General features: G+C 39.2%; 1 protein-coding gene across 1 annotated transcript in view; it reads left to right on the top strand.

Annotated features, from left to right (window-relative positions):
• Positions 1-13,295, top strand: part of DDC (dopa decarboxylase) — a 60,760-nt gene that overhangs the window by 6,129 nt on the left and 41,336 nt on the right. The window contains exons 3-5 of the mRNA XM_074874996.1: positions 6,234-6,347; positions 7,020-7,139; positions 12,600-12,734. Of these exons, the coding sequence (XP_074731097.1) occupies positions 6,234-6,347; positions 7,020-7,139; positions 12,600-12,734 (369 nt within the window). The remainder of the gene's footprint in view (positions 1-6,233; positions 6,348-7,019; positions 7,140-12,599; positions 12,735-13,295) is intronic.

Below are 13,295 nucleotides of genomic sequence, written 5' to 3'. Positions count from 1 at the left end.
ATCTGTAGTGTAATGTTCAATACTGCATTTAGGTTTTCGAAGACTTTAAGGAAAGTGTGGATTGAAGTCTGTGCAGCTAGACCTTATGAATGTAAGTACCCACACTGATTAGCTTTTAGAAGGCAGGAGTCTGCTTTATATCCATAGTTAAATATGATCTAACACTTTACACAGCTAATGTTTTCAGTTCTTGCTAGAAATAATCAAATCATTCTTTTGCTTCATGCAAGGCTTGCTTTTGGAAATAATCCCCTTTCCTCCCTTGAGTTGCTTAAGGCAAAACTTCATAACTTTCAATTTCATGTGATATTTTTGCTACTTGCAAAGCATGGTAAATATTTTATAAAATGGGATTTTTATTAGTCTGCTGTGCCTAAAATGTTCCTTCAAGCTGATCTTTAAATGTTAAAATTCTCTTAGGAGACTTCTTTTTATTACAGAGTTGACTACAAAGGATTCTCCCCAATACTTGTCTGTTGACTTATTCTCCTAAATGTCAACTTCTTCTAGTACATTTTAAGGCAGATGGCCGTTACCTAAATACTAGTCCTTGGATAGATCAGTGTTGGACAGACAATACAGAACAAAGCATCTGGCACTTGTCTGGTTCTGAATCTTCCTTGTTTTTCCACTCATGGTATACCTTTTTTATTTTAAATATATGCTTGTCTCCTAAGACCTCTAAGCAGCTTGAAGAGGACTGGATTATTAGTATATGTTAATGAGGAATCACTCCTTTGGATCTCTGCAATAACTACTTTGGGTTGCTTTTCTAGATGTAGCTAGGTGATATGATTGCTATGTGACTGGACATGGAACAACTGCTCTGCAAATGTGTTTAGTCAGTGCATTATAATACCAATTCCTTTTTATTGACCAATGTAAATATTTGATATTCAATATGACTTTATCTTGTTTCCCTTGGAGCCAACCCTGCTGTCCTTTCACAGGCAAAAACTCCACCGAAGTCAACGGAAATCTCTCCACTGTTCTCAAAGATTTGTGGATGAAGTCTTAAATCCAACAGAATTAAATCAGTGCAGATTAGATAAGAGAATTATGTCCAACACATGCAAATACTTTCATTGCTGCTCATTGATATGATTGCCTTTTCTTTTTCATTGGAGGAAAATACTAACCATTTTTTTTTGTCTGTGAAGTAGAACAGAAAACACTTTGCTTTGAACACTTGAGAACATTCAATAAAATAATACCAAATTAAAAAATAAGATATGAATCATTTGAGAATAGAAGGTGAGCCATTGAATTCCAATTATGTCATCCACATGTCATGTTCTCTCTGAACTGAATTGGTTTTTTTCTTGATATTTACATGCCCTGCAAATAAATTTACTTTTACAAAGTGATACATTCTGAAGAAGGAATGTTCTATCCAAAACTTTCCTCTGGTGTGAAATGTTAGTGCTTGTGACACAAAGAGCACAAGTACATAAATCCCAGTTCTTACAATAACTCTGTTTCTGCCTGTGTTGTTTATACTAAATACCGAAGACTCACATGAGCACATAATCACAAAGTCATAGTATAGTAGAAGTTGGATGGCACCTCTAGGGAACACTTAATCCACCCCCACTGCTCACAGCAGTCAGTTAGAGCAGGTTGCTCAGGACTGTGCCCAGCTGGGTGTTGAATATCTCCAAGGATGAAGTGTTCAAAATCTCTCTGTTGTCCTGTTCCAAAGTTCAATCACCCTCACAGTAAAAAAACTTTTTCTTACATTTAAGTGACTTTTTCTGTATTTCAATTTGTACACATTTCTTCTTGTCTTGTCACTGGATACCACTGAGAAGAATCTGGCTTCATCTTCTTTACACCCTTCCATGAGGTGTTTATACACATTAACAAGATACCCACTGAGCTTTCTGCAGGCTGAACAATTCCAGCTCTGTCAGCCTCTCGTCACATGACAGATACTCCCATTAATCATCTCCATGGCCCTTCACTGGAATCACTGCCGTATCTCCATGTCTTTCTTGTACTGAAGAACCCAGAACTGGACACAGCATTCCAGGTGTGGCCCCACCACTGCTAAGTACAAGGGAAGGATCACCTCTTTTGACCTACTGGCAACAGTTTTCCTCACGTAGCCCAGGATGCTGTTGCCTTGTTTGCTGCAAGGGCACATTGCTGGCTTATGTACAGCTTGTCTACCAGGACCCCCAGGCCCATTTCTGCAGAGCTGCTTTCCAGCCAGTTGATCTCTGGCCTTTACTGGTGCAGGGGGTTATTCCACCTACCTAGTCCATATTTCATCAGTGTGTCAGTAAAGATGTTATAGGAGACAGTACTGAAAGTCTTAACAATATCCTGTGCTCTCCCCTTGTCCACCAAGCCAGTCATCTTCTAGCAGGCTGTCAGGTTGCTTAGGTATGATTTTCCATTCATAAATGTTTGCTGCCTAGCCCCAATTACCTACTTGTCTTTAATAAGTTTGGAAATAGCTTCAAGGTTCCGTCGTCTTCCCTGGGATTGAGGTGAGGCCTGTAGTTTCCCAGATTCCTCCTTCTAGTCCTTCTTGAAGATAGTGACATTTGCTTTTTTCCAGTCCTCAGGAACATTGCCTAGTTGCCATAACCCTTCAAAGATATTTGAGAGTGGCTTCAATGACATCATCTAGCTCCTGCAGCACTTGTGAGTGCATCCCATTAGGCTCCATGGACTCATGTATGTCCAGTTTATTTAAATGTTTCCTAACCTGGTCCTCCTCCAGGTGAGGTCTTACTTGCTCAAGGCTTTACCCATGCGTCTCAGGAGCCTGGGATTCCTGAAGGCAAATTTACAAGGAAAGACTGAAGTGAAAAATGCATTGAGTGGCTCAGCCTTTTCCCTGTCTTTTGTCACCAAGTCCCCAACCCCATTCGGCAGCAGACCTACATTTTCCCTGCTTTCCTTTTAATGCTGATGAACCTTTCTTGTTGCCCTTCACATTCCTCACCAGATTCAACTCTAGATGGCTTTGGCTTTCCTAACCCTGTCCCTACATACTCAGACAGTGTCTTTATAGCCCTCCTGTCAGGGGTCACCTGACCCTCGTTGCTTTTCTTACATGCTTCCTTTTTAAAATTGAGTATTGTCAGGAGCTAATTGTTCATCTGTGAAGGCCTTCTGCCACTCTTGTTTGACTTCCGGCATGTAGCGTGGATCATTTTTGAACTTGGAGGAAATTATCCTTGAAAATCAATCAGCTCTCCTGGACCACTCTTCTCTCCTTGTCTGTTTCCCATGGGATTTTTCCAAGCAGGTCCTGTAGCAGGCCAGAGTCTGCTCTCCTGAAGCCCAGGGTTATGGTCTGCTTCATGCATTTCCTCCTGCTCTCATGATCCTGTACTCCACCATCTCATGGTTACTGCAGTCAAGGCTGCCCCTGACTTTCACATCCCTGACCAGTTCTTTCTTGTTTGTAAATATGCGGTCCCACAGCGTGTCTCTCCTCATCAGTTCTTCCACAGTTTCCTGTGTTCAGAAATCATCATCAATGCACTCCAGAAACCTCCTGGACTGGTTGTGCCCTGCTGTGTTGTCTGTCCAGCAGATATCAGCTTCATTGGAGTCCCCTGTGAGGACTATGACATGCAAACATGAGGTTTCTTTCAGCTGTCTGAACGCTGTACTCATGTACTTGTGATCAGGTGGTCTATAGCAGACACCCACCTGAATGTTGCCCATCTTGAAATCTCCACCAGTCCTGACCCATAAGCTCTTGACTGGCTCATTGTCCATCCCTAGGCAGAGCCCCATGCAGTCCTGCTGTACTCTTGCATAAAGGATCACAGGGACTGAGGGAACAACTGCTGAACTCTGATCTCCACAGCAGGAAGCCAAGGTGGAAAGGATCTGCATATAAAAATATCAGTGGGAGTCACCCTTCTCTTTCATACTTGCTTTGTTGCCTTGAAATATATCTCCTTGTTTAGAGCCAAAAATGATCGAGTTTAGTTGTAACTGCAAATAGCAGTACTGAAGACACTAATTTTCCCCACACTGGGTCCATTAATCTATGAACTTTCAGCTGAAGTACCCATCCTTAGTGTGTGTAAAGGAAGACTGCTTAGACTAAGAAAGCCACAGAAAGAAAGACATCCTTAAAAGAAATCTGAGAAATAAAATGTCTCTGAGCAGCATTAGAGTGGTAATTACTGAACCCAAGACACTTGTGTATCACTGTTTATCAGCAGAGGGCTGAAAAAACAAGCATCAATTATGTCACATGCTTCGCAGTATTTGACAAAGTGTGTCTGTTCCAACATGGCGAAAGAAATTAGTTTTACAGCTGCTTCAAGAGAAGGGGGAAGGGGAGGAAGGAGGAAGAACTGCAGCTGCATTTGCCCTAGGGCTTTTGGCTTTTTTGATTTTCGTGAGTGGTGCAACTGGAATCTGCTGTGTTTCATCAGACAAATGGCTCCCAGCAAGTAGGCAGTTTAACTTGATTAACCCAAGATGAATGTCACAAGTCTTACAGATCACAGAGGATTAGAGCTGGGGAGATGAACAGTGGCAGCCCTGACTCATTATGGACGTCAGTGAAAGTCTGTGCATGTGGGTCCTATCAGGGACTGCTGTATATTATTTTTTTATCTGTTCATTGTTTTCCTGTGAAGAACCAAGTCCCATCCCATTTTTTTTTTTTCTGATTTGTGAAAGAAGATGTTTGCCACAAGTGCTCTAAAACTTTTGTTACAGAAAAGAAAGAGATCCCGACCAGATTTAAGAGATACAGCTAAAAATGTTCACAGTAGCTTGTGTTTGGATACCTGATTTGAGCAGGTTTGGACTTAGAGACCAGTAAAAGTGAAATCTTGAACATACCAGGTACAGGGCGAGTTTAGACAGTGGAAAACTGTAGTGGATAGGGGCTGTTTTCATATGAAAGACATAGGGGCATCTGAAATATTATATATGGTATACTACAGCAGAGAAAGTGATATCTGATTCATGGTGTATACAAGAGTTAAGACAGTTTCCCCTTAACACAGAGCATGTCCCTTAGTGAAGAACTGGTTGTTGGCACGAAGAAGGTTAGAAGAGGAAATAAAAGGATAGTTGTAGCATGCAGAACAGTGCAGTACAGTGATCCTTAAGTTAGCTCCAGAACCAGAAACCTTATCACAGACTGGGAGAGATGGGAGTGTGAATGGTAAAATTCATCAGAAGTCAGAATGCGGAACAAAACAGTAAGGCAATACTGAGCTGAGTCAGGAGACAGTGTATGCTCTTACCATGCTCCAGTTGTAACAGAAAAACTCTGGTATTAAAAAAAAGAAAACAAAATGGTGTAGGAAAAGGCTAGGCTTCAATAACTCAGCAGCCTCTGGATTTCCAGCCAAGGAAAGATCTTATACAAATTCTGCTGAATTCTTACTTATAGTCCATCTAATCCTCTAGAAGCACCGTTTTCTAAAATTTGCTTTTTATCTTGAATGTGAAAGCTGCTTTTGCCAAATGTATCATATCACATTATTTCCACTGACCATTGCAGTGTGGCAGTACATTTCCTGTTTTCAAATTTTATTAGATTCAAGTTGTGGAGCACTATCGAGTATCTCACGGATCCTTAAAATTGCTTAGATGTTGCATAAGATAATTCTAAATATTGCTGCTGCAAGACAATTGACTACAATTTGTGCAGTTATTGTGTTGTTCTCTCATATTAGTATGATCACAACTTGTCATAGGGAGGTGATAGTTTAATTTTCTACAGAAGGTATTGGATACTGGAATGGATTGTTTTATTTCGTGATGAGGAGCTGTTTGGCCAAATTCAGTGCCTGAATTTTAGCAAATAACTGCAGAGTGTGGGCAAAAGAGTTCTGTGGACATCTGTTGCACTGAAGACACTCTTGCTAAGTCAGTTGCATGACAGAGATGAAAGAACAAAATACCGCAGAGTCCCTGAAATCAGAGACTCAAGAACAGTGCCCTGCACAGAAACTTGTGCTGCCACTGCCCATGCAGTTCTTGTCTTCTAGACAGACAAAGGGAGTATTCTGATTTTGAAACTGTTGGGAGATGGGGGCAAGAACTAGTTAATTTCTAAATTGAGTAAAAGAAAGATAAAAAATTTGAGAAAATTTGAGAAAAAAATGGGATCCAGTGTTACAGCCAGGTAGTCGAGAACTTTTGACTGGTCCTAACCTCTAATATTTTCTGATTTTGTGACAATTTGTTTCTGCTTCCTGCATTAGTTAAAAATCACTATTTTGCTCTTAATACAGGTGACTCACTGGCACAGTCCGTACTTTTTTGCCTACTTCCCTGCAGCTTCTTCCTTCCCAGCTCTTCTTGCAGATATGTTGTGTGGTGGAATAGGATGTGTGGGCTTCTCTTGGGTAAGTTTACTGGAGTTTGTACTGCTATGTGGAAATGGTGCTTCACCTTGCCAAGATTTTAAGTATTTCAGTAACGTTTTTCAATGAAATTATTGATTAATAACAGTGAAGTCACAGGATCATTTTTATAGGTAAATTTCCTTGACTAGTTAAGTGTTTTTACATAGACAACCTGAATGTCTTCAGGAATAAAAGGCTATTTCCTCTTAGAAGTTTTGCCCTTCAAAAATCACCAGCATTTAGTGGCAGCGGTGCAAACTTACTGGTAATTCATTAAGTAGTATGACTGTTGCCTGTCACCCAGTGTTGTTACTTCTTTTATCATCTGGATGAATGGAAAATTATGTTAAAAAAACCCACATTCATATGAGATGGGCTCTTCTCAAAAGAGGTTGATATTTAATGTCAAAAAAAATATATGCAAGATACAAATCCTGGCTTTGACATTTGTTAGTCATGGTTCTACGTGAGGCCCAGTTTGACGTTTTTTAGTAAGTATTAGAAACAACATGCACAAAATGGTCTTCAGGTCCCTAATTTAGCTGATGAAGTTAGTCAGCTATTCTACAGTCAGAAGACAGAAAGAGAGAGAAAGTTATTCTTGCTGTGGTAGATACTATTTCTCTTCATGGTCTAGTGAGGTTATTCACTCTGTTCTATTTTTCAACACAGGCCGCAAGTCCAGCCTGCACAGAGCTAGAGACTGTCATGCTGGATTGGCTAGGGAAGATGATTAATTTGCCTGAAGAGTTTTTAGCTGGGAAAGATGGCCAAGGTGGAGGAGTCATTCAGGTAAGAGGGGACATGAAAAAAGAATAGGTGGTGTGTTTGTGGACTTTATGATTTTGTAAAATCTTCATCCCAAAACACTAATAAAGGAAAGATATATTTTTTTCTGCCACATGGGTTCCTTTTCAGAAAGACTGATGCTCTGTGAGAATGTCCATGTGTGGGTAGGATCATTTATGAAAGTCATGGTTTTGTTTTCAGAGCAGCTAAATTCTGAAACTCTTTTCTATGAAGAATTGCTAGTAGTTCAACTTAACAGCACAATTTGGGTTTAAAATTTAAATAATAATGTTGAAAAATCATGTAGGATGGAAACTTTAATTTGTTGATCAAGTGAAGTGAGCTCATACTTACCAACAACATGAAGCAATGTTTCATGGCTGAAAACAGAAAAAAATTTATCAAATGGAAATATATTTGAGGATTTTGAGTAAAGCATCATGAAAAGCAGTTACAAAGGCTTCCATGAATTCCACCTTATACACGTCCAACTGTTTACTTCAGTCAGTTTCCAAAACAGCCTTCCTTTTTTCAGAAAAAAAAAAGTGTCAGAGATCAAGCAATGGATAAGAACATCGGAGAGAATCTTCTGTAAGTAGAAATAACAGAAGGTAGAAGAAAGTCTATCAGTCTTTGTCAAATATGTTGAAATTATTTTAATAAGTTTTCTTTATATAACAAAATGAAATATTGGAATAATACAATGAAGAGCTGCTTAAAATTTGAACCTAAATGGTTCTATCAGTAGATAATACAATTTTCAGACTACACTGCAGTATCCAAAATAGAACAAAACGCTCAGACTTTGACGTTGACTGCTTAATGAAAGCCTACAATGTCTGAACAGAGTATCTGTACGATAATGAATATATCATCAATCGGTGAACTTGCATGCATAATAAAGCTATATTGCTTGTCAGCCATGGCTCCACTAGTGCATGGTCTTTCTGCAAATGCAGACTCAGTTCACAGCTCTTAATCTAACTAAAATAGGTCTCTACTATGAAAAAGACTGAATTTTAAATAATAGTTCTGTGCTACTTTGATAATCTTCAGAGTCTGGTTATTGGAGGCCAGGACACAATCCACTTTATCCTAAGATAGTCTTCTAAAATACATGCGAATTACATGCTAGGAGGCTTCTTTCTTTTATCTCAGCTGCAAATGCCTAGAGCATATTCCAGTGAATTCTTCCCAACATGTTCCCAGGCAAGTATGAACTTAACCCAACTGCTATGATTCTCCTCGGCAGAGCTGCACCTACACCAGTGTATTTCCAGTATAACTCTTTACTCATGTGCTTGCTCTGTTAGGATCATTATCATTATGATTACTAGTGAGGGGGTTATATTCAAGAAATCAAGCTTTTGTCACGTGTCTCAAACTATTTATTTTGTACCGGTGAAAGCAGGCAATTATGTCTGATGGTTATCAGCAGGAAATACTGCCTTTCCAGGATGACAGTGCTGGATTGCCCATAATTTTCGTCAGAAACCAGTCAGTTTCAAGAATCAAAAGTGTTTCTGCTTACGATGAAGTCATTTGTGCTGCAGATCTTCTTGTCTTGCTCTTGAAACAATAATGATACAAATAAGAGAGCGTGAGGCAAAGACAACATGAGCATGTGAAAGTGCCAGTCATTCTCTTGGTAGATACCAAGTAATTATTGTGGTACTGGGTAAAACTGAGCCGGTGAAAATTGGCTCTTAATTACATTTGAAAGGCTATGTCAATATGAAGCACTTTGTTGTTGTGTGCAGGTTGACACTTGAAAATGGCAAAAGATGAAAGAAAATTTCAGTTCAGAGCTCTGGTGGACATGAACATCAGCCCTTGCTGATATTTCTTCCGCCTCTTGAGCCTGCTTGCCATGGCAACCTTTGTTTGCTTGCGGTAAAAGGAAAGGTATCATCATCCTTCACTTAATGCATAATACAGCATTCAAGAGGAGAAAAAAACAGCTTTTAAAAATAAGTGAGAAAGCAACTTTCTTCCTGAAGCTTGTATCCTGCTGTTCATTCTAGATAAACTGCTGAAAAGTGTGCCTCCTTTGAATTTTAAAGAGTTTTCTTGCTCTGCAAAGAAGTATTTTAAGGGTGAAACAAAATGAGACTCAGCCTATATTTGGTCTGGCAAGGAACACTGCTGATTTATCTTTCTTGTCAGTTAGCCAAGTAGTTCAAGAACCAAGGGTTTTTTTCCTCAAAAATATTTAGCGCAAGACTTCAGTGCCAAGTGAATAGAAGAGCCTTACAAACCATGTTCTGCAAACACTGTAAGCTTCAGTATAAAAAAGGTGACTTATGGAAACTGAGGGAAGGTGGAAAAGCCTATGTCTATCATGAGACATCCAAAAACATTTCCAAGTTGCTGGATTCAGGTGCCTTTAGGCATTGTCCCAGCTGTATATCAGGAGGCAAGATTCAGCTGGGCAACAGGCCCTTTCCTTTTCATCCTTGTTTCTGTGTAAGGAAATTCATACAAGAACTGTTGCATACACTGACTATGCACCAGCCTGGATGAACGGCCAGGATGCCAGGACATCTTGTGGCACTCCTCAGAAGGCTGAGGCTATTCTTGAGCCTAAGTGATTTGCCTGCCCACCCAGGCAGGCTCCAGCATAGTGGGAGCTTACACTTCCAGATCTCAAATGAATGCCTTAACCTTTGCAATTTCCTACATGTTTTTTATATATATTTGTGTGCATTTCTTCAATATGCATGTTCCTTATGTATCCTGGAAAGACACAAACAGTTTTACAGGGCCTTATCGTTACCAAAAAAAAAAAAAAGAGAAGAAAAGAAAAGCCACTTTCTCCACATATATTTAAAAGATTTTCATGTATCCCCTTAAATATATATTTTAATAAAAGTAATAATTAGTATTATTTTGCTCATATTAAATGCAAGGCTGCTAGAGCAAACTTTACTGTGAAGAACCCAGGTTTAGAAAGGTTGTTTTCAGTGACTTGCCCAATGCGAGATGGAATTAGATCTTGCACACAGGCTTTATGTTGCCCAACTTCATTATGAGGACATACAGCTTACGTGAAAAACTGTATGAACATCACAATAAGTTGCAGTGGTTTGCACAAATGAAAAGTATTCTCATCTGCTGAATTGCTGGAAAGGGCATTTCAGGCAACATTGTGTGATAGTACATGCCCATTATGCAGGTCTTCTGATTATGCAGGGTTCTTTAAAAGATTATATATTGCTTGTAAAAAGAAAAAGGAAAAAAAAAGCAGCTTCTCAGAAAATAGGTCATGTTCTTGACTGTAAAAAGTTCCTCACATCTGCTGGACACTCAGGATCCGAGTGATTGTATTCTAGCTCACAGGACTGTCAGGAAGCACAGGTAGTTTTTTTCACTGTTACATAGATGATAATGTGCTGAGCATGGCAGAAATAGTTTTGCTAACAAAGACATGATGACAGAAGTTTCTCATCAGAAAACTTACACTTTGTGAGGTTCATTCCACATTTTGTCAGATAAAGTTGAACATATACAAGAAAGTACCTTTAGAGGAACCATTTATTCCAGTCTGGAATATTTGCCTAAAATAGACGGAATTACTGCTTTCTGGATATGCTTACCTCTCTCCACTGATACTAAGGGACCCAAAACAATTATTTTATCTCAGATATTTAACTTTTTAGACACATAAAGTAAGGTGAATCAGATCTTGAAAGTTATTTATGTGTAAGACAATGATTGTGTGCACACACTCTTGCATCATGAGTTCTGAGAACTACAGGCAGGCATGATTTCTCAGTGTTCAGATATTCTGATGAGTATTCTGAGTATCTGACTACAGACCCTAGTCAGAATAGGATTAAATGGGGATTGCCAAATTATGTTTTCTGTAATTAATGGATGGGATTTCCTTCACCCCTTGCCTCCACATGGAAGCTCTACCTTACTTGACCCAAGAGGGGTATTTGTTTTCCTAGACCATTCTGTATCTGTAATATTTCCCTCACTTGCCACAATGCTGTATGCAGCAGCAGCTATAAGAAATGCATAAAACTCTCTCCAGCTCATCTTTGTGCTCTGATGCAGACCCTGGGGTCTACATTCCTCAAATCCCACACCACCAGAAAGGCACATGAAACATATTCATCATGGCAGTACATTTAGTAGATGTTTAGGGACTGTCCTTTTTCCTGCTTACCCCATTCATGAGGCTGTTGAATTTCAGCTGGATTGAGTTCACTCAGTGTTGAGCTGTTGACATGTGTAGAAGGAAATTTTGTCTTATATAAATAGCTCAGCTAACTTCAGCGTTAGGAGAAAGTCACTGGGCTCATTCTCATGTATGAAATCTGTAGGATCAGGTCCATCTCCAGGGAAGAAATAAGACTTCCCAAATATTTAAACATTTGTTGTAATTAGTAAGTATACACAGGTCTTCAGCAGAGGGAGGGTAGAATTTTGCTACGGGATAAGAAACATCACTCCAAAACAAGCTTGTTGTCACGGGGGATATTTCTGAGACATACTTATTAATAGAAGCAAGTGTATTCATTGCACTGTTATGTGCTTGGCAGAGGAAGATTCACATGACAATTGTTAAACTTTGAAAGTACCTTAAAACTTGATCTTGTGTATGGACACCCTGAAACATTGACATTTATGAACATGTATTAACAAACTGTTACTTATAGTTCAAAAGAGAAGTTTGGAGCATGTTTCATCTGCCTGATCTAGAGGAAAATCATAAAAAGAATTTGTGGGAATTTGTATTCTCCTGTGAAATTTACAGATTGTTACAAAAAATTCCCCTCTTTTTTGTCGCAGAGTATCCAAGGCACAATTTAAACTCCTATTTTCTGAGTCAAAGTGCAATTTAGAAACAGTGTGTGACTGTTCCTTTCATCTGTGTTTTTGATGAAGAAAACATACATAACTAATACTCTGAAATGCAGTTAGCTCTATTGAATCATAGCTTTGCTTTTTCAGTGTTTTTTCTCTTTTAGCCGTGATAATTGACTTGCCCAGGGTAGCTCTAAATATTAAATAAATGTTATAATTATGCATGTTGCTTGATAGAAATGAGAGTTGACAGTCAGATTCTGATGGAAGTTAAATGTATGGAATTCCAGAGTAACAGAAATCAACAGTTACTCTGCCATATTACTGGTTAACAAATGATCGGTGCCTGGTTCGAGAGCCTTTTCACATGCTTTTAAGCCCGGGAGTCCAGCTTTCTAGCACTGATCGCAAGGCTGGTGCCTAAACTGAACAAGCACAGGGATTAAAGAGAGCAGACAGAGGCATCAGGAAGGAGGAGACCAAGATCAAAGAGAGATTCCTCCCTTGCTGTCACACATATTCTTAAAAAGCATGAGATTTCTCATACACAGTTTCTGTTAGCAACTTTGCAGATTCATACAGAAGAAAATGTTCCTTTTCTTCTTCTGGAATGTCTTCCTTTTGAACCTTCCTTCAATTGTCCCACAGGGAAGTGCAAGCGAGGCCACCCTGATTTCACTGCTTGCTGCAAGAACAAAAACTATCAGACGGGTGCAGTTAGAAAAGCCTGAGCTAACAGAAGCAGACATCATGGGCAGGCTGGTGGCCTATGCTTCTGATCAGGTGAGTACCTCTCAAAAACATGGAAACATGGGGTCTATACGTAACAATTTCAGCCATCTCAATAAGCAGGTGAATTAAGTATAGACTCTTTGGGTTGGTGACTATTTGGTTTTACTTGTTTACATCTTATTGTACTTCATAAGTGGGCTGGAATTTCATGTGTTCTACCATAATGCAAAGAATAAATACCTGGAGGTCAGTGTTATATCAGTATTGCTTTTTTACAACAAGAGCTCATTTGAAGTAAATAAAGATACTTGAGTAAGGTGTTAAGTTCAGTTGTGTTGAGTAAGCCTAGACCATCTTTTGTTACTTCTAGGCTTGTGTATCCATGCATGCACACATGATTTTCCTCCTACATACACATGTGCAAGCAAACACACATACATCCTCCCCCTGTATGCACACATGGGTGCAGGTGCACGCACACAGACAAACCTAGTGTGTTAATATAGAGCAAACTGGTCATAGTACTTGAAGAAGCCCAAAATATTACTATTTTTTTTTAAAGAAAAAAACTTCTAAGATCGTCATGTATCAATCCAGCTAAGAAATCTTAAA

The sequence above is a fragment of the Strix uralensis genome, chromosome 1, assembly GCF_047716275.1.
Source record: "Strix uralensis isolate ZFMK-TIS-50842 chromosome 1, bStrUra1, whole genome shotgun sequence".
Classification (NCBI taxonomy): domain Eukaryota; kingdom Metazoa; phylum Chordata; class Aves; order Strigiformes; family Strigidae; genus Strix; species Strix uralensis.
Note: the sequence above shows the minus strand (reverse complement) of the source record. Positions and strands in the feature narration are given on the sequence as shown.